Source organism: Lathyrus oleraceus, chromosome 4 (genome assembly GCF_024323335.1).
Source record: "Lathyrus oleraceus cultivar Zhongwan6 chromosome 4, CAAS_Psat_ZW6_1.0, whole genome shotgun sequence".
Taxonomy (NCBI): Eukaryota; Viridiplantae; Streptophyta; class Magnoliopsida; order Fabales; family Fabaceae; genus Lathyrus; species Lathyrus oleraceus.
In genome coordinates, this window is record NC_066582.1 from 76,612,240 (window position 1) to 76,639,975 (window position 27,736).

The 27,736-nt window shown below is 34.5% G+C and overlaps 2 protein-coding genes across 3 annotated transcripts; one reads left to right on the plus strand and one right to left on the minus strand.

Moving 5' to 3' along the window:
• The first annotated feature begins 16,527 nt into the window (after window positions 1-16,527).
• On the plus strand, window positions 16,528-19,432 carry LOC127073513 (probable galactinol--sucrose galactosyltransferase 6). Its single transcript, XM_051014675.1, has 3 exons — window positions 16,528-16,729; window positions 16,815-16,867; window positions 16,947-19,432. The coding sequence occupies exons 1-3, from the start codon at window positions 16,549-16,551 to the stop codon at window positions 19,179-19,181; spliced, it is 2,469 nt and encodes an 822-aa protein (XP_050870632.1). The 5' UTR covers window positions 16,528-16,548; the 3' UTR covers window positions 19,182-19,432.
• A 1,299-nt stretch (window positions 19,433-20,731) lies between these two features.
• On the minus strand, window positions 20,732-27,061 carry LOC127073514 (uncharacterized). 2 transcript variants are annotated; one of them, XM_051014677.1, is made up of 8 exons: window positions 26,896-27,061; window positions 26,138-26,216; window positions 23,299-23,425; window positions 22,887-23,003; window positions 22,417-22,615; window positions 22,260-22,305; window positions 21,718-21,793; window positions 20,732-21,109 (listed from the first exon to the last, which is right to left on the minus strand). In XM_051014677.1, exons 2-8 carry the CDS (start codon window positions 26,192-26,194, stop codon window positions 20,925-20,927), a joined length of 807 nt encoding a protein of 268 aa, XP_050870634.1. In that variant the 5' UTR covers window positions 26,195-26,216; window positions 26,896-27,061; the 3' UTR covers window positions 20,732-20,924. The 2 variants fall into 2 exon arrangements, with proteins under 2 accessions (XP_050870634.1, XP_050870633.1); XM_051014676.1 differs by having other exon boundaries at window positions 26,726-27,055.
• Between the last annotated feature and the right edge of the window lie 675 nt (window positions 27,062-27,736).

Below are 27,736 nucleotides of genomic sequence, written 5' to 3' on the forward strand. Positions count from 1 at the left end.
TTCAAAGAGGTTCTCATGGAGTACCAAAGTAATGCCTTAATCTAGACTTTCTTCTTAAAGAAATTTTTTCATGGATAAGTTTTGACATTAGCTTCTGATCATTTCAGAAGCTTGGATCCATAAGTCTTGGGTGTTGAATTCCTTTGAATTTTTGAATTTTGGATCACGGTGTCTGGTTTCATCAAAACCACTAACTTTGAGATCTTAGGTTCTAACAATTCTGTAAAACTTTTGACCTTGAGTTCTCTGGTTCTACCAGAACCTTTTACTTCTTTGTGTATTGACTCTGGTGAATTAATAACTTTGATTCCTCCAGTATCATACACCAATAAGTCATAAGCATGACTTAAAGAAGATGGTTCTTAAGGGTAATTTCATTTCAAGGTTCTGAAAACCACACATTTTATAAAACCCCATACCATTTATTTTTCTCTTACTTACTTCATAGATCATGGGTGCAAGTAGAGTTCTGTTGATATCTAATGTTAAGAAATATTTAAAAGCTATATCATGCTCAAGAAGCAGCTAGATTTCTTTCCAATGTCTCAATTGTTTCTTTAGAAGGTTCCAATTCTTCTTCTAAGAAACTCAAGTTATTTCTTAACATCCTTCACGCGCCTTGCATAATCTTGACAAAGGCTCATGAAATCATGAATAAGATCAGACTAAGATAGGTTAGAGGACACCATATATTTTTTAATTAGATTCAGAGCTAGAACCTGACTAAAACTCTAAATCAAAGAGTGTAAGAGCCATTAATGCAATATTGGCTTTTTTTAGCTTCTTTGTCTGAATTTTCTTCATCAACAAGTTCATCCCATGCTGCCATGAGACCTTTCTTGAACTTGCTCAGAAACTTTCCTTCATAAGGCTTTCCTTAAATGATTTGTCTTTTAGAGATTAGGACAATCATTTCAGAAGTGATCAAACTAATTGCAATTGTAAAAGATCTTCTAATCAACTTCTCTATTCTTGGAACAGAAGCCTTTAAAGTTAGAGCTTATACGAGAGAGTATCTTGTTACTCTTGGTTAGTTGTAGAAGTCTCTTGCAAAAGGAAGGTCGTTTCCTCACTATCAGAATCCTCATTAGAATCTTCTCAAACATAAGCTTCTTCTGGTTTGTCTGACTTTTGAGAATTTGGAAATTTGATCAGTAAGATTAAACCTGATTCCCACAACAAGCATATTTACCCCACGAGTCAGTCTTAAGGATTAAAAAATCCTTTCATATTCACAAGGAAAATGACTCAATGCAGAAAAAGTTTCTTTATTTCTTCAACAAGCACACTAGTCCCATGAGTTAGTCTTAAAGATTAAAAATCCTTTCATACTCACAAAACAAGTGACTTAGAGTAGAAACAAGTTTATTGATCTCCTTCAGCTCAACTTTTCTTTCCTTATATAGTTTCCATTTTGCAATTGGTGGAGGAAACTTCAAGGAAAGTTGAGTTGCCACTTGAGTAGATTTTTCTCACCGGATCTTTTATGTTTCACTACTAAGTGAAATAAGCATATTCAGACTCTGATGCCAATTGAAGGTAAGAAAAATATGCAAGAGAGGGGGGGGGGGGTTGAATCGTGTATGCCAAAAATCTCTTTTCACTTATGATTCTAGATTATCATATTTTGAACCATGTTCAGAGCCTGATACCAGAGTGTGTATCAGTAGTGAGAAGTTTACTTCCTTTTATTCAACTTTGTTTCAGAACCTAAGGTTTTACGCTCAGATTCTGATACGAGTAAGAGGCTGGATCAGAACTGAGTCTGACTTCAGAGATAGTTTTCACAACGGAATATAAATGCAGAAGTAAATAAATAGACACACAAGTTATCCTGGTTCCTCTTAAACCGAGAGTAGTTTAGTCCCCTTGCATCACACAAGTTTTTAACTATAATCAGACTGATTACAATTTCTTAAGCCAAGCTCAAGACTACCTTCTCAATAACACCTGATCAAGACTTCCTTGCCTAAACACCATGCTCAGGACTTCCTTGCCTTAAGCTCATGTTAAGTACTTCCTGCTTAATCACCCCCGACTGATACTTCCTGCTCTTCCTGCAAGCATGAGACTTCAATGCTCAAGCACCCAGTTAGAGACTTCCAGCTCTGCCCGCAAGCATGGGACTTCAATGCCTAAACAACCCTTTCATGGCTTTCCTACCTTAAGCTCATGTTAAGGATTTTTTTCTCAATCACATAGAAAGAGACTTCTTTTCCTAATTAATCAAATTATGACTTTACTCTAAGCACAGCGACTGAAGTCTTTAGAATCTCTTAATCAAAGAGTCCGGTATTAACCTTGTGTTCATATAAGTGCTACTTAGATAAGAAGATACACAATGCTTTACACTCTTGAGCATAATGTGAGTTGTTTGCTCCTGAGTGTGGAAGAATGAAGTGGTCATTCTTCTTCTCTCATTGCACAAAAGATTCTCTTGATGTGCCTGTAAGACCCTAATTTTGACCCTAAGATCCCTCATGATATCTCATCATATGCATTGGCATTGGGATCATACCTAGGCACCCTCCTTACCCCTTAATCATTGGGTTTGTTTTGGGAGAGATCACCAAGTACCATGTGATTGTATCATACTTCTTATTTTATCATTTACTAACCAAAATACCAAAAATATTTCTTTGCATTTGTCTACTTCTTTTGTAGATAAGGCACATGATCACCTTTGATCCATCAAGTTCACATCTAGGGTTTAAGACCCTCATTGCTAATAGCTCAACCAAGTAATGCTCCAAAACGTCTCTAGGCCTCATATATGAGTCCCCATGATCTTTACATGTTATTTTGATCAAGATTTCTTCAAGAGTTTGGAATTGGTCTGCCTTGGAAACCCTAGTTCATCTGGGTATCTTGTGTAACTTCTTCAACAAGCTTCTTCACCAATTGATCAAATATTTTAAGGGGCATCTCAAATTTCATCATCCTATGCATAAATGATATCCCAAGAATCCAAAAAGTCAAGATAATTGCAAGTTAGCAAGGTGGTTCATAGTAGTTGACCAGAGAAAGTTAACTGGTCAAAACTGGGTTCCCCTAGACCTTATCTCCTACAATTTTCATCATATGAAAATGATTCCAAGAGACACTTTGCTCTAAATTACATTCCAAACAACTTTCATGTTTAGGTCTAGATCTAGTTTTGCTTGGAAAGTCATTTTTATGTTGAAAGATTATAGGTCATTTTGTCTAAACCCTAATTTGAAAGTCAACTTCCCAAGGCCATAACTTGCTCAATTTTTATGATATAAAATATTTACAAGTTGCACAACCAAATTAAAGGTGTCTACTTCAACTTTTATCTTTGGAGTAAGAGCTAATTCAACTTTTATGAGCATGTTATATGAGGATACATTATAGGTCATTTTGGACCAATACCATTGAATAAGTGATTTTCCTCAACTTCAAAAATGCATAACTCATTCATCCCAAATCCAAATGAGGTCCAATTTGTAACCATTTTGAAGCTTTTTGAAAGAGCTACAACTTTAATGAAGACACTTTTCTCATTTGGAGCTCACATAAGAAGTTAACCAAGGTGGAATAATTGAACATATGGTTTAACACTTAGAAAAAAATTTGACATGTTAAAATTTCCAAGTTTCCACCTCAAAATTCATCATTATACAAGCTCCAAATGGAAAAGTGTTCAATATAAGAGTTGTTCCTCTTGATCTAACCTTTCCAAAGAGTCCAAATTCATTCATTTTGGACAAGGTTTGAGGGGTCTGCGCATGGTCTAAACATGTTTGAATCAATTGGCAAGGATCAATCTTCAAACATCAATACACTTTTGCCTTGCATCACAATCCACATTCAGACTCAATTACACTTGCATATGGACTGAATTGAGTAGCTTCATGGGCCTGTACACGCCCATGCAAGCATGCACTTCACTTTGCCAAATTTGGAAATATTTTGAAAAGTGAAAATAACACTTGCTTGAGCTATAAATAAGAGGCCTTTGGCATCAGAAATTGGACCCTTGCGCACCAGTTTTGCCTCCCACACTTGAAACCCTCACATTTGAAAGAAAAACCTGAGAAATTTCATTTGAAATTTGAGTTTGAATCTCACTGTTTGGAGATTTAAAAACTCCAGGATCCAAAGCCTTGTACCAATCCTAAGCTACTTCTACAAGCTTCTTGAGCAAGATCAAACACGAATTGAAGCAAAAGAGATCAAGTTCTGCACAACATTGAAGATATTTTTCCAGATTTTTCTTCTCTTCCATTCTCTCTCAATTCTCATAAATTCTCTTGGATCCTTGGTTGTCTGAAGTCCTACCAATGTAGGCAAGAAGATTGAGTTTCTTTGAGGTCAAATCGAAGCAACTCAGTTCATACACCTCAAAATTCAACTCCATGTATCTCTCAATATACTTGCAGTTAGTTTGAATTGAGGTCAGATTCGTGATCAGTGTCATTTTCTCTTTAAGATCATGTCCTTCTTTTTCATTTTTGTGATGGTAATGAAAGAACCAGTCCGGCCAGGGTCATCGGAGAAGATGACTGGTGGTTTGCTCCGGCGATGTGCTGGACGTGTTCTAAGCCACATGATCAAGCCTTGGCGTTTTAATCTTGAGTGTTGCTTTTGAATACCATTGATGTAGCGCTGACTCGTGTGTTTGGTGGAACGCGTGTTTCAGACCACTTGATTTGCCACCTCAATTAATGAGGGAGATCAAGTGGTCCGCATTTTTCTGATTAATTGAATTTTCATTTTATTTGTCTTATTTTCATTAATTCATATTAAATTTAATATTGATCCAAAAAATATGAGAGTTTCACCAAAAATTTTTTAAATAAAATCCTCTTTCATTTTCTGAATTAAAATTATTTTTGGATCATTATTAATATTTTTCACAATTTAATTGATTTTGTGAATATTTTTAATTGTTTAAAAATACTTTTAAGTTTCCAAAAATTCTGAATTTTTTTCTCCAAGGTCCTTTGACCTTGTTTGACCTATGATAAATCTCATGGCCATTTCTTTGGTGTTTTGATGAGGTTTTAGGAAATTGACCAATCATAATTTAATTTAATGCATATTTTTATTATTTTTAATTGTTTAAATGCCAAATTAACTGTATAGAGCCATTTTAATTGGCTTTGTGAGTTTGACTTGTGTTGTTAGGCCTTGGTCAAGGTTTATTTGACTTTGCTAGGTTAAGATAATTGGATTTAGGGGATTGATGGAATGTACATTCCATCTCCCAAAATGAATGAATGATCTTAATTTGGTAAAAGTCCTCCTTTGACCAATTTGTGTTTGATCCATTCACCCTCCATCTTCATCTCATTCCCCTTCTTTATCCATTCATGTCATGGACCTATGATATCTCTATATCCTAAGGTTAGTTGATTGCAAAATCAACATAAGTATGGATGAGGCTAGGTCCCCCACTTTGCATATCCTTTTTGCGTGTGGTATGTTTCATGAGCATAGTCCATTATACTATGTCTCTAACATGCATTAACACCAAAATTCTATTGCCCGACCTCAAATAGTTGTGACTTCTACATAATTCCAATTACGATTGCTTAACATAACGCTAAATTTTGACATAAAAGGCATAGCATTCTAGTTAGTGAGATTGTAAGTCTCCCCTCTTTCATGGTATTGTGTGGAAACTTGGACTTTTTTCCTTCCTTTGAAAGATGTCTTGGTTCAAGGATCCATGCTTGTGATAAGTGGGTTGAGTGTTCTCCAAAGAATGACTTAAACAAAAGCAAAGCAAAAATAATACTAACCTCTAATTCACTAACAACTAACATTTAATTTCAAGTCATTTATTTTTAATGCACTTTAATTTTTTAAGCCTTATCCATTTGCCATTATTCATATCATTCAAGTTGTTTACTTTTATGTCATTTTCACTTTGTCCACTTGGACCATATTTTGTGATATATTGTGTTTGTATATACTTGTTTGATTGTGTGGTGTTTTGACCTTAATGTACATAATAAGAACAAAAACCCTAAAAAACATCTTGTGTGGACTGTTGGTTTGATCTGAGACTATTGGACTTAGAATCTAGGCAACACTCCTTATGCAAAGGACTTGGCCAATGCCAACTTTCATGAAACCAAGTACTTGTGAAGTGAACATTCATCTGATACAATATGGAAGATCCATTTGAAATCATCTGCAACATGAAGTCATATGACACATGAGAAATTATGAAGAAGATCATGGAGTTGCTAAGCTTGGATGTGGCTATCTTTATTTGATGCCTTGCTCTTCAACTTGCTATTTGTGTATTGTTTGTTGCTTGATTCAAAAGTCCAAGGGAAATTTGGGTTTCAATATGACATTCTTGTCTATTGGATTGCAACCCATTGGTCAGATCTTTTCAACTCTCAACTTTTAAATTTATGCTTAGGATTAGCCTCTTCATCTCTTCTCCACTTCTTTAATTTTAAATCTCTCCCCCCTTTCAAAATCTTCTTTGATTGTATCTGTTTTCTAAACTTTGACCGTATTGCAAATTAGAAACTTTGGCCTTATGCCATTCCATTTTCACACTTTTTCTTAAATCAAACTTGTAAATAAATTTAACTATACTTGACTTAAAATTTCAAAATACAATAAGAACTAACACTCATTCAAATCATTTTAGGCATTTTCTGCCTTTGTTAAACTTAAAGTTTTGTTAAAAGCAATACACTCACTTTGAAATTGATACCACGAACTACGAGGTTTTGATCCCTCATTTTTATGTTGGTACGTAGGCACAAGTCCGAAGGTCTTGTCAAACACAAAAATATAATTAATGTATTATTTTCTCATCCCCACACTCTTTTTATTTGCAAACATCATTTGTACAAAAACACATATGCACACAAGAAAGGGCTCCCTAGAAGTACCTAAGACACTTTGGATGCTAACACCTTCCCTCTGTGTAACCAACCCCTTACTTGTAATCTCTGGCATTTTATTAGTTTTGATTTGAAAACTTCTTATCTTTGTGTTTTGTTCGTCCTTTTCCCTTTTCCCTTGGAAACAATAAAAGTGCGGTGACGATTCTGGTTTTATTGACGTCTAGCTTTTCTATAGCTTGATGGTCATGAATTTACCGCTACAGTGCCTTTCTGTTTTGATGATCTTCTTTGATCATTTTCACTCTGCTCTCACACACTTAACCATTTTGGTTATATTTTATATTTTGTGTGTGTTTCTTAGATCTTTGTTTTATGAATAAAAAATAATCTCTCTCAACCAATATTGTGAACTAGTATCACATCTTTGTGAACACAGTCACATATTCTTCAACTCACATTCATCTTGATCAGAATAACCATTTTAATGTTTTCAATCTTCATCTATAAATAGATTCCGATAATAGATCCTTTGAAGATTGAAACTACCAAAGGTACAAGTAGCTGTTGAAGGTCTTTAGTCGTTGTATAATAGAGTGAGCCAAAACTCAGCTAGCATAAAGACGTTAGGAGAAGAGAGTAGAGTTCAGAGAAGTTGGAGAGATAAGATCCTAACAACATAACTTAATGTTGATTATACATAAAGTATTGTATCGTTGTCACGTGATCTTCTATGGATAACTTCAGACTTGAAATCTTCTTGTAGACGTTTGTTGAAGCTTGTTCAGAGTCGCTACTATCCTTATACTTAACTTCTTGATTCAGAGGCTTATTATAGAATTAGTTAAAGCTTGATCACAAGTTGAAGTATGTCTTTAGAACCTGGTTAGAGTGAGACTTCAGAGTCTAGAGTCCATGGGTTCTGAGCTTATCTTCATCAGAGTCTAGAGTTCACAGGTTCTGAGCTTATTTTCATCAGAGTCTTGATCAGAACTAGTCTGGATAAATACTTATAAAGTTGATGACTTTATGTAGACAAATTTCGTTGAAGCAGATCCTTCAAAAGTATTGATTAAACACGCTCAGAAGTTGCAGGGTCATTCCTTGTGACAGTGACTGCTTGCTTCAAACATTTCCAGTCTTCAGAGCTTTGCTGATCTTTGCATTCAACGTAAGCTTATGTTCAACATCTGAAAGACTTGAATAGATTCATCAGTCTGGAAGCTTGGTTCTGATCCTTCAGAATCAGAACAATTTTGCTTCCTTTAATGGTTCTTCTGTGTTATTAACTTGATTTATATCAAGGTTAATGTCTTTTGATCATGCACACTAGAATAACCATTAGTAAACTCCATTGTTTTTTAAATATTTTGTTATCATCAAAATCTATTTAAATACTAAAATCAATATTCTCTACTACAGAATTTAATTATTAAAAATATAAGTAAATCCTTCCCAACAACTCCTTAATGCATATAATATTAATTAACCACTCAAACACATTGTAAAATTAAATATAAGTTATTATAATAATTAATAAAAATATTATAATAAAAATCAGGATGTTACAAAATGCAAAGTGAAAAACGCTATGTTCGAAAAGAAAGAAAACGCTCATGCAGAGGCTTCTGAAAAGGAAAGGAAAATTGCTCACAAGATGGAAAACTGACTCTCAAAAGTGACGAAAAAATTGACCAAAAGAACCAGTAAACCCTTATATAGAGAAAGCAAACATCGAGTCAGATAAAAAAGAAGATGTAAAGTTAAAAATCAACGGTTAGATTTTACCTTGAGAATACAAGTGAACTCAAGTGCACTTGAATCCCCTAGAGAAGAGTACCACAACCTAACATGCGTGCCTAAGGCAACATGCCTGAAAATCCTCGAAACATCGTGATGGGAAATGCATTTGATCCACTTGTTCCCACTACTTATGCAACTGCCTCACAACCTTCCCGCTTCTTCTTAGGAATGACTTTGATGATAGAAAACTGACCTCGACTTCAAAACACCTTCTGACTGACGAAACACTCGACAAGCCTTAGGGGCAACTGTTTTTGGACGACCAAAGACCGAATGCAGGCGAGACCTAAGTGTTAAGCACAACGATGCAAAACCCATTAAAATTATCCTTCATATATAATAGACAGACGTGAGACATAAAATACATTCTCTCATTTCAAATTCACACTTTTACAAACTTTAAACTTTTAATTGACTTATACGTTAGAGTGCTAACTTTGCATGTTCACCTCACGCCACTATTATGGAAGTCCGCACCACCGTAATAGGAGTCCATTATAATCAATTAATCACAATTCTGATTTCATTTCTAGAACAAATGATATGTTGAATTATAAATATCATTTTTAAACTAAACTTGTATCATTTAAAAATTATAAATATTTTCTATAATATTTATAAATAAATAATAATAAATAAAATTCTTTTGCTTGTCATATTATTGCTCAAAGTTGATTATTTAATTTTAAATTCAACAATTAAAAATCACACACTAAAAAACTTCCCTTAATTTTTCTACTATTTAAGTCCAACATTAAAAAAAATATTGTACTCTCATTTTCTCATATATATATATATATATATATATATATATATATATATATATATATATATATATATATATATATATATATATATATATATATATATATATATATATATATATATATATATATATATAATATATATATATATATATATATATATATATATATATATATATTTTACAGGTATCTAAAAATTATGAGATATTTTATTTTATTTTTAAAATTGAACATTTGTGCCGTAAAAGTATATGACATTAGTTTAACTTTTTTTTTTTTCCGTCTATATGATTTGAGTTATAGAAAGAGATTGAATTTGAACCAAACTGTTTCTAAACTTTAAAAGAAACAATTTCAAATAAATAAAAGTATCTGAAAAAAATTTGAATCAAATTTTCGGCCTTACATCTAAATTATCTGTTAAAATAATATTCATAAGTTGTTATGTTGTGACAAATTAACGATAAAGATGCGATGGGTATTATATTTGAATAAGTTATCTTGCTATTTTCAGCATGGCATTCTGACATCCATCGAATTGTTTTAATTTGAAACATCATCAGGTTGATTGAACCTATTTTGATCAACTTGGCTCAAAGTCTTATCCTCTCTCACATGCGTAAACCATTTTCCTCCAATAATTAAATTCCTTAAAATTTTAATGCAAAGAAACAAAAAATATATTATCCAATCCACTTGATACAAGTCTAAAACTAGTAGTATCAATCAATCTCGAACTTTATACCCAATTGGCCAACTAGATGGACCACGTTCATAGTCTCATCTCATGTCATTCCCAAGATTTTTCCTACTTGTCTCTGCAAAATATGTACAAGTCCCAACTCACTTCATAATACCATTTTTTATATCAGTTTCATAGAATAGGTTACAACTAGGGATGGCAAACGGGCATGCCCGCCCCGTTTAGGCCCGCCCCGCAAAAGTCCACAAAAAAACGGGGCGGGACGGTCATAGTTGAGGATGTGTGTCTAAAATTTAGATCTGGCCCGCAAAAAAGTGAGGGTGGGGCGGGGAAAGCTCGCGGGCACTGCACTATTTAAGCCTAAAAATGCAAAAATTTATGTAAATACACGTGCCCGCAAAAGCCCGCGAAAAAAACGGGGCGGGGCGGGGCGGACACATGTGAGGGTGGGGGCCTAAATCCTTGGCCCGTCCCGCACAAAAGTGTGGGCAAAACGGGCATGCTCCGCGGGCCGAGCCTGTTTTGCCACCCCTAGTTACAACTGAGGGTGAATAACTGAGTATGGAGAGTGAGAGTAAGATGAGGTATAATTATTAAACAAATAAAATTGAAAAAATTTAGGTGTAATTGATTAATATATTATGTCAATCGGTTGCATTTAACAATTGGCTCAATTTTTACCAAAAGTTTTGGTGAAACCGATTAGCATAAAAATGCAATCGGTTACATGCACATGAGTTAACTTTTATCTCTTAACACACCACCTTAATGCATCTGCTTCAAGTCTTTCATGTCAATTAGCTTCTTCAATCTCTTGAACACTTCAATTGTGACTCATTTGGTCAGTAAATCGACCGCTTCGTCTTCACTTCTACAATACTTCAATCTCAACATTCCTTCACTGATAAGTTCTCTTAAGTAGTGAAACCTCATTTCAATATACATGCTTCTCGTGCAATGGGATTCTTAGCAAGATTTATAGTGGAATCGTTATCAACCATGAGCGTTACATTGTCGCCATCTTCGATATCCAGCTCCTTCAATAGATTCTTCAACCACATGGCTTGGCACACACACAACGAAGCTGCAATGTACTTGGTCTCACAAGAAGAGATCGTCACTACCGGTTCCTTCTTCGAACACCAAGAGATTTATCCAACTATAGCTTTCTATTATATTTATCTCTGCACCAGTTGGAAACGGTATATTCGAGTAAATTGCATTTTTTTGCCCTTGTCCTTTGCGGGAAACAAAATTTTGCAGACAACAGAACCTTTAATGAATCTTAGAATCCTCTTGACAGCTGGAAGTGAGATACCTGCGGTTTCTTCATGAATCTGCTCATAATACTGACACTAAACGCCAAATTCGATCGCGTATTGCACATGTAACGCAAGGATCCAATCAACCTCTGATGCTGAGTTGGATTAACATCTTACTCATCCTCATTCTTCGACAACTGCAATCTCGGTTCATCCAGAGTAATTGCAGCATTACAATGCTCCATTTCAAACTTCTTCAAAATCTCAAGCGCATACCTTTTTTAGTGTATGAGCAGTCCCTTCTTAGACTTGCAAAACTCAATGGATTTCATCTTCTCCTTCATAGAACAAATCCATTTTGGATAGCTCAAAGCCTCCCCCATTTTAACGGGTTCAGATTCAGCCATAGGTGAAAAATGGACGAAATAACCATTGTCACTGATCTCGTTATCTCGGAACAACTCACAATCTTGGAGTCTTGCAGGCAAACCTCTTTTCCTTATTGATATTCTCACATTATCTTCCATTTAGGCTTCAATGGGGGCTGGTTTTGTATCTTCCAACATTGTAAGAATGAACTTTTCACTAGTGTAATTGGTTGACATATTATGACAATCAGTTGCACTCTGTTACAACTGCTTAATTTCGTCAAAAACGATGTCCCTAATGATAATGGTTCTTATATTTGATGCATTGTACATCTTGTAACCACCGGTAGAGTGATACCCGACAAGGATTATCTGCTCTCCTTTATTATCTAGCTTTTTTCTAATTTGATCGAGAACATGTTGATACACCACCAAGCCAAACACTCTCAAGTGACTCATGTTCAATTTCAATTCAGACCAATCTTCTTTCGCTGTGATCTTTTCTAGCTTCTTTGTTGGACACCTATTCAACAAATATGAAGTTGTGGACATCCATTATCTCCATATTTCTTTTGGCAAGTTCTTCCCTTTCAACATGCTTCTCGCCATGTTATCGATTCTTTCTTTCGGCAATATCGTTTTCCTGCGGTGTATAAGGCGGTAGTACCTCATGTATTATGCCCTATTGATCATAAAACCTCGAAAAGTCATTTGAGACATATGAGTTGTATAAGGCGGTACTACTGCATGATTGATTGTAACAAACCAATCTTTTCTCCCTGTCATATGCGTTGAACACTAGGAGTCTAAATACTTTTGATCGATGCACTGCACTACTTATTTTAAAGTCAACATTGCATTTTCTTTAACACGTAACTGGTTGGCTAAAGAAGAAGAAGAAGAAGAAGAAGAAGAAGAAGAAGAAGAAGAAGAAGAAGAAGAAGAAGAAGAAGAAGAAGAAGAGAAGAAGAAGAAGAAGAAGAAGAAGAAGAAGAAGAAGAAGAAGAAGAAGAAGAAGAAGAAGAAGAAGAAGAAGAAGAAGAAGAAGAAGAAGAAGAAGAAGAAGAAGAAGAAGAAGAAGAAGAAGAAGAAGAAGAAGAAGAAGAAGAAGAAGAAGAAGAAGAAGAAGAAGAAGAAGAAGAAGAAGAAGAAGAAGAAGAAAAGAAGAAGAAGAAGAAGAAGAAGAAGAAGAAGAAGAAGAAAGAAGAAGAAGAAGAAGAAGAAGAAGAAGAAGAAGAAGAAGAAGAAGAAGAAGAAGAAGAAGAAGAAGAAGAAGAAGAAGAAGAAGAAGAAGAAGAGAAGAAGAAGAAGAAGAAGAAGAAGAAGAAGAAGAGAAGAAGAAGAGAAGAAGAAGAAGAAGAAGAAGAAGAAGAAGAAGAAGAAGAAGAAGAAGAAGAAGAAGAAGAAGAAGAGAAGAAGAAGAAGAAGAAGAAGAAGAAGAAGAAGAGAAGAAGAAGAAGAAGAAGAAGAAAGAAGAAGAAGAAGAAGAAGAAGAAAGAAGAAGAAGAAGAAGAAGAAGAAGAAGAAGAAGAAGAAGAAGAAGAAGAAGAAGAAGAAAGATCCTTCTGAAGATGAGGTTCTGGAGGAACAAGATCTGCAAGTAAAAGATATTGTAGAAGCCATTATGAAGAGTGTAAATGAAAATGCTAAAGAGTCTCAGGCTCCAGAATCGAATCATGTGTTTTGGAAGAAATTATATATTGAAGAGCATGAGGTCACTCATGAAGATAATGGGACACAGTTGGATTAAGAAGAAGAGTGTGAAGAGTTAAAGAGGTATTTCAGTATACTGAATATTGTATGCCATAGGGTGATGAATAAAAAAGTTCAGAAACTAACACATCCATCTACGTCTTCCATGTGTCCACTACCGGTGAAATTCAAGCCAAAGAGGGAAAATAAGAAGAGTAAAAAGGTGAAGAGAGATGTGCATTATGATCCTTCATAGTGAGAGTATAATGATGGCTCGCAAGGAAGTCAGTCTACGAAGAGATTATTTACAAGACCAATTGAAAGTCAACTAGTTAGCCATTCTTCAAGACTTTTTTACTTGTCTCAGTTTCATGATTTCTTACATCAAGACATTAATGACATTGTTGATGTGGGTAAAGATGACAATTGTGGTTTATGTGCTATTGCATATTTATTTGGATGAGACGAAGAGTCTTGGCCTTTGGTTCGGACGCAGTTAGATGGTGAAGTTCATGAACACCATTAGTTGTATTCCAATGACATGGTACCAGAAGTTAGGAGTGCATTACAGGTAGCTAGCTTGGGAGTTCAGTGTCGTGAGAAGTGGATGAAGATTCCTGATATGGGTTATCTTATTGTTTCTAGATACAATACCATATTGTCTCGTTGTCCAGGAACCTTAATATCGCATTCTTCACATTAGTGACAACTCCATGCATAGCTTCAAGTTGATACAAAATTATTGCAATTGGTTTTGTTGACAACATACATTAGGTTCAGGTGAAGTTGAAACCCAATTATCATTTGCCTCCCGTCACAGACCAATAGAGACATAATTATAGTGAAGGTGCAAGAACATGGGAATCAGCATATGTGAGACGTATTAGACACTATGAAGAAATTAGGAAGTCGACATAATTTGTTTTTATTGAAATTGCATTTTTTACATTATATGTATATACTTGTCATAGTATAGTTTATTTAAAATGTCAAAAAATTATGTTTTTTCTCTAAATCTCACAACTGCCTAATATATTTTTCAAAACTTCCAGAAAAATTAGTTAACCGGATTTTTCACATATATTGTATAAATGCACCAATTTTTTTAAATATCTGAAATAAATGCATCATATTTTTCAAATATCAGACATAAATACATCAGATTTTTCAAATATCCAATATTTCTTCAACAATTTTGCAGAATCCAATAAATTTTTATCGTCAATTTAGAAAATATTAAGTAATTTTTTATAATTTTTCAAAATATTCAGTATTTTTTATCCGAACCAAAAAAAAGACAAAACATCTAATACTTCAACTAAAAATCCAGTAATTGCATATTCTTTTAAAAGATCCGATTTTTTTTATTAACGGCATAAATGTAATTGCATCTCGTATGAGAATGCTAGGCCAAGGTGGAGGATGAGACAACCATGAACGAACTCACATGTAACAAATTGTGGGCACTTGCCTCCACTAGTATATACTAATTTGTTATATTTATTTAATTAATTAATATTTATTTTTATTAAAAACTCATTATTGTCTCTATTAAAAATATTAATTTATTTCATTTGTGTAAAATTAAATATACAATAATATGATAAATAAATTATATATGATTATGTGAGGTATAAACATGAAAAGAAATATATTCGGTAGTTTGAAAATAAAAATAAACCATACAACTATAAAATGATATAAACAAATTTAAATAGCAAACATCAAAACATCTTCATAAATAATATGTTGTTTCTATTCTTCAACTATTAAATAAACTATTATTATTATTTATTTATTTTAGTTGTTGATTTATAAATATTATGCCGAAAAAAATGAACCTATCCAAATTACGCGTAGTCATGACAACGGGACGGGTCGGTGACGGTTTTTATCTCCCCAAAATCCAAATCTGAATCCTTAAACAGTTCTCGTTCTCCGTCCTAAATCCAGACCAAAATGGAAAATTAAAATTCAAATCCATTCCAAACGGATTGAGTTCGGATATTCCCGTCCTGCCACCGTAAAATCATTTTTTAATAAAACTATTTTTTTTTAAAATTGAATTACGTTACAAATGATAAAATAAAACAATCTAAAAAAATCTCATATATACATTTCAAATATTTTAAATAATTAACACAAATCAAAATATCAAAATATTGATCACTTATTTAATATTCTAAATTATCAAAAATAAATAATAAGGTAAATAATGAAATAAACGGAGCGGGTTCGGGGTGGGTACTAGTATCTTTATTATCCGACCCGTTCTCATATTTTATAATCAAGAAAAACACAAATTCAAATCCAGTCAAAATGGATTTTCTTCCTCAGTTTCGAGACAGATTCAGGTGGTTACCCGCGAATACGGGTTATGTTGACATACCTAATTACACATATTTAATTCAATTAACACTACAAGTAATTAGCACATATAAGCCGGCTCACCTTAATTTTTTTATTTTAATAATATTATTATTATTATTATTTCACTTATGTGTTAATATAATATTTTGCCCCAAAAGAAATTTTTGATCCGTCACTCGGCAGAACCGAATAAAATCTCCCACATTTGTGGCAAAAGGCATGGGCCCTATGTCGTCTTCAAACCCCAATTATTGTTCCAAAATTTCAACAAGCCACGGAATTATCGTCATTAACCATTAAATTAATTAAATATTTTAAATTAAGCCTCAATAGCTTATACGTAATAGTATTACACTACTTATTACTTAACCCTAACCATATAAGTAACAACTTGTATATTTAAGCTTCGCAAAGCAAGCAAGCAAGCTCGTAATATAAGACTATACGGTATTTCTTCAAAAGATACACGTATACAACGGACTATACGGTATTTCCTCTCCAGATACACGTATACAACAGTCAACAGGTCCATTACTGTAACATCTTCAACTACGACACATTTTCCTACGTGGCGACACATCTTCAACTACGACACATTTTCTTAAGTTAATCTAGTTGAATTTAATTTGCGTGGATCCAACGTGGCGATAGATCAACTTGGACCGGCGATAGATCAACTTGGACCAAAAGCAAAAAATTAAACATTTATTTATTTATTTATTTAATAACTTTCAATGATGGAATCAGAGTATGATAGTTCTTGTCACTAGTTTGACGAGAAAGATAACAAGAAGGAACATGTTAACAATGGTGTTTAATTCATCCTATATTTTTCCTTCCTCTCTTCCTATAAATACCAAACTTCCATTTCTTTCCCTACACCAACGCATTCACAATAATCTCAAGAACAATAATCAGTTCTCGATTTCTGGTTCATACTCTTCTCAATCTAAATCTTAACCTAATTTTTCTTTCATTTTGCATTTTATTCATCCATTTCTTCTTCCATGTTTCAGGATTTACAAAACACGGTTCAAATCCTGCATTTCCATTAATTTGTTTTTTTAAGGTACTGTAGATATATTTCATCACAATTTCAATCTCTATTTTTTTTTGTGACTAATTTGAAAATTTGTTATTGGTTACAGAGTAGAGAGGTTGAGTTTGAAGAAATGACGATCAAAGCAGCGGTTAGGGTTTCCGAGGGGAAACTGATGGTGAAGGATCGGACTATTCTTACCGGAGTGTCTGACAACGTGACGGAGACATCGGCGGAGAGAACTGGACCGGTGGACGGAGTTTTTTTAGGAGTGGAAATGGAGAAAGAAGAAAGCAGGCACGTGGTTTCTCTTGGAAAATTAACGGACGTTAGATTCATGGCGTGTTTCCGTTTCAAGTTATGGTGGATGGCGCAAAAAATGGGAGATAAAGGAAGTGAAATTCCGTTAGAGACTCAGTTTTTATTGGTTGAAACGAAAACTGGGTCCCACCTTGATTCTGATATCATCTACACTATTTTTCTTCCTCTGATCGAAGGATCATTCAGAGCGTGTCTTCAAGGAAACGCTTATAACGATAATCTTGAACTCTGTTTAGAAAGTGGTGACGTAGACACCAAAACGTCGTCGCTTTCTCATGCTTTGTTCATCAGCGCCGGTACTGATCCGTTTGCCACCATTCACAATGCTTTCGCAGCGGTGAGAAAGCATCTCAACACTTTCCGTCTCCGTCACGAGAAGAAACTCCCCGGAATCGTTGATTACTTCGGGTGGTGTACGTGGGATGCATTTTACCAGGACGTTACGCAAGAAGGTGTGGAGGATGGTTTACAGTCGCTCGTCGCCGGCGGAACGCCGCCTAAGTTTGTCATCATTGACGATGGATGGCAGTCGGTTGCCGGCGATGGTGATGATTCTTCATCGTTGCAGAGGCTTACGGGGATAAAAGAAAACGCTAAATTTCAAAACAAAGAGGATCCAGAATTAGGAATAAAGAGCATTGTAAACATCGCAAAAGAAAAACACGGTGTGAAATTCGTTTACGTTTGGCACGCTATAACAGGTTACTGGGGAGGGGTTCGACCGGGTTTGGAAATGGAAGAATACGGTTCAGTGATGAGTTACCCTGAGATTTCGAAGGGAGTTAAAGAGAACGAACCAACATGGAAAACCGATCCATTAGCGGTTCAGGGTTTGGGTTTAGTGAACCCAAAGAAGGTTTTCGGTTTCTATGATAATTTACATAAGTATCTCTCGTGGGCCGGTGTTGACGGTGTTAAAGTTGACGTGCAGTGTGTTTTGGAGACACTCGGTGCGGGCCTGGGTGGTAGAGTTGAAATTACCAAACAGTACCATCAGGCTTTAGATGCTTCTATTTCTAGAAACTTCTCTGATAACGGTTGCATTGCCTGCATGAGCCATAATACTGATGCGTTATACTATTCAAAACAAACGGCTGTTGTTAGAGCTTCCGACGATTTCTATCCGCGCGATCCAGTTTCGCATACTATCCACATTGCTTCTGTTGCGTACAATAGTGTTTTCCTTGGAGAGATTATGCAGCCAGATTGGGATATGTTTCACTCGCTGCATCCCAAGGCTGAGTATCACGCGTCGGCCCGGGCTATAAGTGGCGGGCCTGTCTATGTTAGTGATAAGCCTGGGAATCATGACTATGATTTGTTGAAAAAGATGGTGTTGCCTGATGGGTCCGTGTTACGGGCTCGTTTGCCCGGAAGACCTACTGCGGATTGTTTGTTTAGTGATCCGGCACGTGATGGGGTGAGTTTGCTTAAGATATGGAACATGAATACTTATGGCGGGGTGCTTGGAGTGTATAACTGCCAAGGTGCTGCTTGGAGTGATACTGAGAAGAAGAATGCTTTTCACCGACTGGATTCTGCTGCTGCTACTGGCTATGTTAGAGGCCGTGATGTTCACCTCCTATCGGAAGCTGTTGCTGGAGACGGTGATTGGAATGGCGACTGTGCCTTTTATGCTCACTATTCCGGTGAACTTGTGATTCTTCCTCATAATGTTGCTATGCCTTTGACCCTCAAGGTATTGGAACATGAGATATTTGCTGTTGCACCTATTAAGGTTTTGGGTGGTGATGGACACAGGTTTGCTCCTATTGGACTTGTGAACATGTTCAATGCTGGTGGAGCGGTTGAGAGGCTCGTGTACGATGATGGTGTTGTTCGTTTGGAGATTAAAGGGTGTGGCAAATTTGGCGCTTATTGCTCGATTAGACCAACAAGGTGTTTGTTGAAAGACAATGTTGTAGATTTTGAGTATGATAATGATTCTGCATTGCTGAGTTTCGCTATAGATTATTTACCACAAGAGGGACACAGTGTTCACCACGTTCAGATTGAGCTATGAGTTAGTTAATCGTCTTGTTAGTTATTATAAAATAGCTTTATTGCAAATAGTGCTTATGTTTTTTTTGTTGTATACGAAGAGATTGTGAGGGGGGATTTTCATTTGGTTAATTTCTTACTTATTTGTTTCACATCCATTGTTTGTACTGGCTTTGATTTATTATTGTCAATTGTGTATCATTATTGGTGAAGCCTCATTTTATGAAATTCCACAAGAGATTAGTACTTATTTGAAGTTAATAAGTGCTTTAACTCCAAGGGTGTTTATTCTTACAGTAACAAGATACTAAATTTGATTGATCCAAGTTTGCAACTCTATTATATATATTCATTCACAAAAGATATGAAGTATTTTCTTCCTCCAAATATCAAGACTTCAAAGGGACCACGTATATCATATGAAACTGCATGTAATACATGTTTAGCTCTCAGAAAAATTATGCACAAATTAATGGAAAGCCTATATTGTTTTCCAACTAATCAAATTGCACTTTATTTATATCGTGTAGGAACTCCTGGTTGTGTAACATTGTAATTCACAAGTCTTTATGCTAGCCTTTAAAATTTTATTCTTTTACAAGAGTGACTTCAAGAAAAGTCTTTGATTATGATGACAAAATTCAAAGACCATTCCTCCATAGACACAGAAAAAACCTTCTCTACTTGTGTAATGCTCATGAGGTTACACTTCATACCAAACACAAAGCACACATCCCCGATCCATGTTTTCCCTGGCCTTTTGTCTTTTTTCCTACACAAGATTCAGAGAGACATTCCTTATGTCATGTGAGATATGGTTTGAGCATCCTGAATCAAGATGACATACATCATATAATTGGAGTCATTCAAATGTTGTCACCATGAGCGTAATTTCCGAGTCATCTTGTACTATGTTTTCTTCTTGCCATCTAAGATTGGCACATTTGCTAGGAATCTATATTTTCCAGCCATGACTTGATTCACTAAAATCTTCTTGATTTTGGATGAATATTTACCTACTTTCTTCCCTTAGGTCGGAAAATATGCTCTAATTGCAAATTTGTTAGAACAATTGAGAGATAGGTAATTGATGAAAGTGATTTTGTATTAATTGTGTGCGATACAAGATGTTCTATATCACATACTCTTAATCAATACTAACTGAAATACAACAAACATATAATTACTTTAACTAACTAACAGTTAATTATAGACTTATTTCAATTAGTTAGAGAGAGCTAGAGGGAGAAAGAGAGAACTAGAGGTCTTTGTTTCCTTATTCTAACGACTACTTTAACTATATTTAGTTGATTGATTCTTCGTTGACGCAAAACCTTTGAACATGCTAACACGTTTCCGAACTTCTTCAACTAAAAGGAACTATAGGGTTAGGATCCCAGCTCAACAACTATAGGTATAAACCCTTTTCAATTTGACAGAATTTCAATTAATTGTGGAACTTTTTTTATTCTGTTCCTGCTCCCTTGTTTGTTTTTGCAACGTTTGGTTTAAATGTAGCTAACTTGCATTGAATGGCACATGTAATAAGCCAAGAGTATTTTTTTACCCAGCTATAATAAAATTCGGCTTCCTCTTGGATTGCATGTGAGATATTTACAAAATAATCCTAAAAAAAATGCATGCTTCTTTGAAATGATACGCAATTTTAACCAGGCTTAATAATATTATGAAATTCCCTATAAGCTAGAAACTATAGCTCAATTTTTAGTCCTCAGTTTTCATTATGCTCATCATCATCTGAAAACTACTCTAGAAGAAATTGCTCCAGCTCCTGATCATATCCGTCATCCTCCTCCAATCCTGTTTGTTTATAAAATGTTTGTTTCTGGACATTCCAATCATCAGCGATCTTCTCCACAACATCTCCTATCAATTCCTTATCTTCTGATATGTGTTTTATGTTTTGGACATCCAATATACCGCTTGCTTCTTTAAGAAGAAAAAAAGACAGAAACATCAATTGAAATAGACAATGATCAAAACTAATGTATTGTGAATTAGACCAAATTGTAACTAGATAGAACATTAGAAATAGATCCCAAAGAAAGGTTCAAAAGTTTCAAATGTGAAAGATTAAGACTGGGACATTGTCATTTGTTAGTGTGAAAACAATAGCATCAACTCAATTTGGAAACGTTGTCATTTGTTAAAGTGAAAAAAATAGCATCAACTCAATTTGGAGACATTGTCATTTGTTAAAGAGAGAAAAAAAATAGCATCAACTCAAAAATAGCATAAACATAAGTTGTCTAGGTTCAGATTAGTTCAGCAAGTCAGAAAAATAAACATTAGTTTAGATCTGAACAAGTTAAGAAAAATATTTCTTTGTAGCAAATGTGTAGCATGAATTTACAGGTATTTATATAAAGCAGTTCCCCGGGGAGAAGACAAAGAAAAAAAAAACTTATCGGAAGTGTATGGTTTCAGATGACAGGGAAAACACAGACTTGGCTTCACACAAAAAAAAAACTTCCAAGATAGTATAGAAAATGTTCCTGTCTCAAGCACCTGTGATAGAGTACAAAAGGAACAAATACCTTTAATTGCTACATTCTTGGCCTCAGCATATTCAGCTGACATTTCCTTCAGCAAATTGAGGTCTATTTCCATTCCCTGGTGTGGAAAGGAGAAAGGAAGTTATGTGAAAATAAATCACACTAATATAAAGACAGTTTATAGTATGAGATGAATGATATACACTTACAGACATACTGATTAATTTCTTAAAAGACTCAGACCCATTAGCATGCACGCTAAAGCCTAAAATCATGTACTTTAAACTCATCAAGTTCAGTTACCAACCAATAAATTTTTAACCACCCCCAACAATCAAGCTCTCATGATCAGTTCTTATTGAATAACGCTCGATTAAGTTGCGTATCTAAACACTCACATAAATGGTAATACTGACACAAATGGTAATACTGATTATGGACTATTATTTTTGTCCCCGCATAGTAGGGAAATGCTTGATTGTTGTTGTCGTCTGCTAATGTTAATCTGACTGTATAATAATACCATGTGTGAAAAAGATTAACAATTAAATCCTTGTGCAAGTAAAAAAGCAACGAAAAATTACAAGGTCCATGCGAACATATGTTTCAATTGGCGTGCTATCGAACAACCTGTCATACACAGGAAACACATTCAAACAAATAAGTTGTTTGGTTAAAACATTGTAGGATAACATACAAGAAAAGAAGGATATTGAACATAAGTTCAATATGGTGATTTACTTTTTGTATGCAACTTGAATACGAGCCTTCTGTAAATTTTGGAGTTGATTTACTGTTTCTGTGGCAGAACTTTCCACTAAGTCGACAGCACCAAAAAGGAATGTGTTTCTTTCCAGCATTCTTTTGACTAAAGCAGGCACCACACTGATATCATTTGCCTTTGCATCAACAACAAGGGTTCTAAGATTCTTTAACTCTCCTGTAGAAACACGCAAATTTGAGTCTTAAAACACAAAATCATCTCCTTCTCATAAAAGCACATAGTCTTCATGTTATGATGCATTCAAAGTTTTCATTCATATTAAATTAATTATTATTAATTTCATGTTAACTAATTACCTTCTCCTTCATGTTACGATGTTACGAGCAAATTGAATAATATATTCCTTCCAACAAGCACAATTGTATGGCACTTAAGAAACTACAGTCACAGCTAAATGAGATTATGATTTAAGTAAAAATTGGCATACCAAGGGATATGTAGACCTTAAAAGGAGGTTTGAATGATTGAGTCTCATAAAGACAATAGAGGCAATAAAGGCCACCCAATCTGTGTGATAAAGAACCGGCGGTGCTAACGATGTAACCTGCATAAGAATATAAAGGAGTTTCTACATTGAAATAATAGATAAGGCCAAAAGTAACACCTCTAAAATATCACAGTTATCGAATACTGCTGAATTTTCACCAATACATTGTGCTTTTTAATTATTTTTGCTTCAATGCCTTGTACTTATAGAGATACTTTGCAGCACAAAATAAAGCAACTCAACACCCAAATTACACAGAAAAAATCAGAAAACTCAAGCTTGCGTTTATTATTTTAAGATATATAAATAGCTAAGTAAAGATCAGAACTGCATATCCCAGGGAAACACATACCTATACAATGAGCATACAGAGACTGCATAAAGAAGGCCAAGTTGGTAGAAGGACTAGCTTCATAAATGTAGGAAAACTTCTTAGAAATCCATACTCTCTTCATATCAGCCAAAGTTTTTGACTCATCCTGATACTCACCAAAATTGAACAGCAAAAACTGATTGTTACCAATCAAATACAAGGAAACAAGTAGGACTAGTAGAAAAATGGATTTGAATCAAACCAAAATAAATTAGAACACACCTAAAAGAAAAACAAAATAAGAAAGTTCTTGAACCAAACTGGTTTAGTTTCCAAATTTCCAAATTTCCAAATTCTTGAACAAAAAGTTCTTGTGGTTGGGCCTAGCTCAACCCTACAAAACCGGTTGGTAGAGTGAGGACTGCCCCCACTTATAAACACATGTTCAGGCCATATATTGTCCGATGTGGGACTCTTAACACACACCCTCACGCCCAGGACTGGACATCTGGAGCGTGGAAATAAATGGTGGGTGGCCCGATAGCGGAAACCATAGTAGGTGGCCCACCGGATCTTAAACGAGGCTCTGATACCATGTTAAGAATGTGTGGTTTGGGCCTAACTCAACCCTACAAAACCAGTTGGTAGAGTGAGGACTGCCCCCACTTATAAACACATGTTCAGGCCATATATTGTGCGATGTGGGACTCTTAACAAAAACTTTAAAAATCAAAACCTACTCCCACAAGCATGGTAGTCAAAATCGCGATCCTACTCGTAGGATCGTACGATTTTACGATCTTGCAACTCCCCACCGTGCCAGAGAATGATCAGAATCGGTTTTTGGTAGGCACGGCCAGAATCGCCGTGATATCACATAAATACAGTAGAATTGCCGTTTCTGTTGAAAACCCTAAAAAAAAAAATTTAAGTTGAAAAAATTCTTTTCTGCCTAATAACTAGGATAAATGATAATAACTAGGACTAATCAATACTCAGCCACCCAATAATTAAGGATTTATTCAACTTCCCAAAATACATCATGATTAGTGTAACTTCCCAAAATGTATTTATTCGAATTCATTCACTTTAAACTCTTTCACCTCTCTCATGTTAAATAGTCACTATCTCACTCAATATTTCATTGAGTGATTATGACCAACTCCAACCTGAATTGTTTGGAAATTGAGTGAACTTTCATTAAGTTTTTCTTAGAAGTTTTCAATTGTTATTTGCTACTGTTTTGAATGTTGTGTTGTTTTGAATTGTCTTGCATTAGTTTCAATGAATATTATCCTATGAAATTTCAATTTTTAAAAGTAATTTTAGTGTTATTTGAATTTTATTTTTATATTATGTTGTGTCATATGCATATTATTAATCTATATGCAAAATATATATGAATTTGTAAATTTGGTGGGATCTTACTATCCGTGTTACGATCCCCCGATTCACGATCTAATTACCCCAACCCGATCTTACGTAGGATCTCGAGTCTGACTACCTTGCCCACAAGCCCTAATCTTCTTTCACACCTTCAAATCCCATCACCGTTCCCTTGACTTTCAGAGAAGGAAAGTACAGAAGGAGGAGGTATCACCTCTCATATACTTTATGTGATGACTTTAAATTCATGGTAACAAGAGAAGTGGTTTTCTAAAAAATTATTATACTAATAAGTATGTCGGGAGGGAACAAGGGCTCGGCTAGCCCATGAAGACATTGTGACAATGGTAATCAAGGAATGAATTTCATGGCCTCCTTCTGATTGTAATATTGAAATTTAAACTTTTCTCAGAATACTTTACCAGTAGTATTCTTATTATTAGCTATTTTGAGAGTTTAAAGTATGATGCTCTAAATAGCATCTTGGCCCGAATGAGCATTCATAGAATTTCAATGCAAATTTTAAATTTTTTAAATGGTTTTTTAACTTCAAATAAATTAGTTAATAGTTTTGATTGTGGTGGTTATAGAACCCAAGAATTAGTTACTAATACTGCCTAGTAGGTAACCCTAATATTCTGTTTACTTTAGAGGCTGATTTTTGTGCTTCTTTTGTCTGTATTTTTTAGTTCACGAGGAGATGGGTCTTTTTTTCAAACAAATCAGGGATATAAATATTTTGGTTATCTACAACTACAAGCACACCCTTGCAAGACAAAGACAACACGGGAAAAAGAAATGCTCAGATAGAGCGCCTAAAGCTTTTACACATCTCAGCTTGTCTAAATATATATATTTTACAATTAATATAATCAACTCTTTTGTAAGAAAGAAAATGCTGTCAAAACTCTAGTTACATCTAGCATCACCTCTGATTTCAGCATTTGAATTAAAAAGTACAAGGTGGTGATAGTGGATATCATTCAGGCTCTTGATATGTAACTTGTGAAAGTATAACAGGAGTTTCTTTGCCAGTTTGTTATCATCACAAACTTCCACATCAAACTGTTAGTGAGCAGAAGAAAGTTTCATGGAACATATTACAAGCTGTAGTAAATAAATTATATTCATCTAGACAGTAATATATGTCAAGTGTCAACAAAAACACATGACGTTTCTCTTCTAGAACTCACTGACAGGACTATAACATAACTATAAACCAGGCAATACTAGCTAGGTTCTCTCTTCCGTATAGGAATGGACAGATTGATTGACACTTGACACTATTGACTACTGTTGGTAAAACTATGAGATATATGCAAACCGAAAACTTTCATATAATGGAAGGTATACAAACCAGTGCCAATGCAACTCTAAAGTTATATTAGTTGTGAACCAAAAACAAAAAATAAACCATGTCCACCCCTATGAACATACTCGTTGAATTTACAAAGAAACCAGCACAATGATGATAGATAGATTTTAACAATACCTGTGAGAATTGAGCGATAAGTTCATCAATGTCCTGCTTGAATTTATCAATATTCATGGTAGAGAACCCCGATTTGCACCTGATAAATTATGAACTAGCAAGTTGTCAAACAAGATCAAAACTTGCACGGTTAAAAGATACAAACTACATACACAAACCTTCAAAAGCAACCAAAAAAAACTACTAAAATAATATAGAAGACATAACAAGTTTTTTTCATGTGGCTACAACTACACCTATTAACTCATAAAACAGTATAATTTGAGCATGCATGCATCATGCAACTTGATCACAAAATCACGATTCAGAGCAAAGTATATAGAAAAAGAGGTATGGCCTAACTGAAACAGAAGAATGACACTTATGAAAGGTGGAATTTAATCAAACAGTTTGTGTGCAACCCAAGACTGGTAACTTCTTCCAATCTCTTCTCTAAATTCTAGATAAAAGAACAACCAGGCTTGCAAACAACAACAAAAAATGCACAAAATACAATCAAATTTTAATTGGAAACATATTGCAGCAAAAGCACTGCATCCTCGGGTTTTACTTCTCTTATCATTCACACACATTGAAAATTCAAATTACCAGTTTCCTGAGAAATTTGCATAAATTCAGTGAGAAGAAGGCATAGAATATGAGGAAGAGGGGTTAAACGTTTGTGTCGCCATCCCCGGTGCCGTATCGGCCCACCACACCACCGCTCAGTATAAAAGTAATAAAAATAATATATCAAACATTTGTTTCAAGATGCTGACCATAAGTTGAAGACGACGTTGGTTTGTGGAACCTTTATTTGATGAAATTGAATTGGAGAAAATATAGTATAATTGTAAAGAGCATTTGCAGGTTGAAGAAATAATAGAAAAGGCAAGTAAGGCAGAAGAGTTTAGTCTCAGATGGTGTGGGTTTATAACGGTTAAGTTGGGCTACGACATTAAAACTATTTTTTATTTAATTCCACGTGTTATTATCTGATAGAAAACAGTGCCAAATGCACATACGGTACTGCACCTAAGTCTTGCTCAAAAATAAATAGGATTTCTAATGCACTTTTTTTCGCTCTATTTTAGTTGTTCATGTTTTAAAACTCAAATTTTCTTTTATTATTATTTAACAACTTCGGAAATGTTTTTTTGGTCTTTTTAAATGACATATTCATTTAATATTTGATAACAATGATGTATTAAAAAATATTATAATATAACATAATATATTTAATATAAAAAATTTATTTTATAAAATATGTTACTCTTTTATTCTTTATTTAAATATTCATGCTCATTATTCTTCTATTTTAGTTTCGTTTCATCTAAACCTAGATTAGCAATATATAGCAATGATCAAACTTCGACGTCGTTCGACTCTCTTTGTAGTCTTCGTTCCCCATATTTTATTTTAATTTAAATTTCATAGTCTTCGTTCCCCATACTTTATCTTCATCTAAATTTCATGTTTCATTATTAGAGTTTTAGTAGGTGAACCATATCTCGTTTTTCCGATATGAATGTAAATATGATCTTGAATCTTCATTCTTGAAAGCTTGGGCAGATGACAACCTAAGTTGTTGTATTATGGGTGTGAGATGTACAACATATT

Bases quoted from the DNA above. Each gene is read 5' to 3' on its own strand.
- LOC127073514 (XM_051014677.1), bottom strand. From the start codon at position 26,194: ATGAATATTGATAAATTCAAGCAGGACATTGATGAACTTATCGCTCAA. The intron at 22,616-22,886 runs GTATGCCAATTT...GTGTTTCTACAG, and splicing joins TAAGGTCTACATATCCCTTG to GAGAGTTAAAGAATCTTAGA. The intron at 21,794-22,259 runs GTAATTTTTCGT...TTTCCACACCAG, and splicing joins CATATGTTCGCATGGACCTT to GGAATGGAAATAGACCTCAA.
- LOC127073513 (XM_051014675.1), top strand. From the start codon at position 16,549: ATGATAGTTCTTGTCACTAGTTTGACGAGAAAGATAACAAGAAGGAAC. The intron at 16,730-16,814 runs GTTCATACTCTT...TCCATGTTTCAG, and splicing joins TAATCAGTTCTCGATTTCTG to GATTTACAAAACACGGTTCA. The intron at 16,868-16,946 runs GTACTGTAGATA...TATTGGTTACAG, and splicing joins CATTAATTTGTTTTTTTAAG to AGTAGAGAGGTTGAGTTTGA.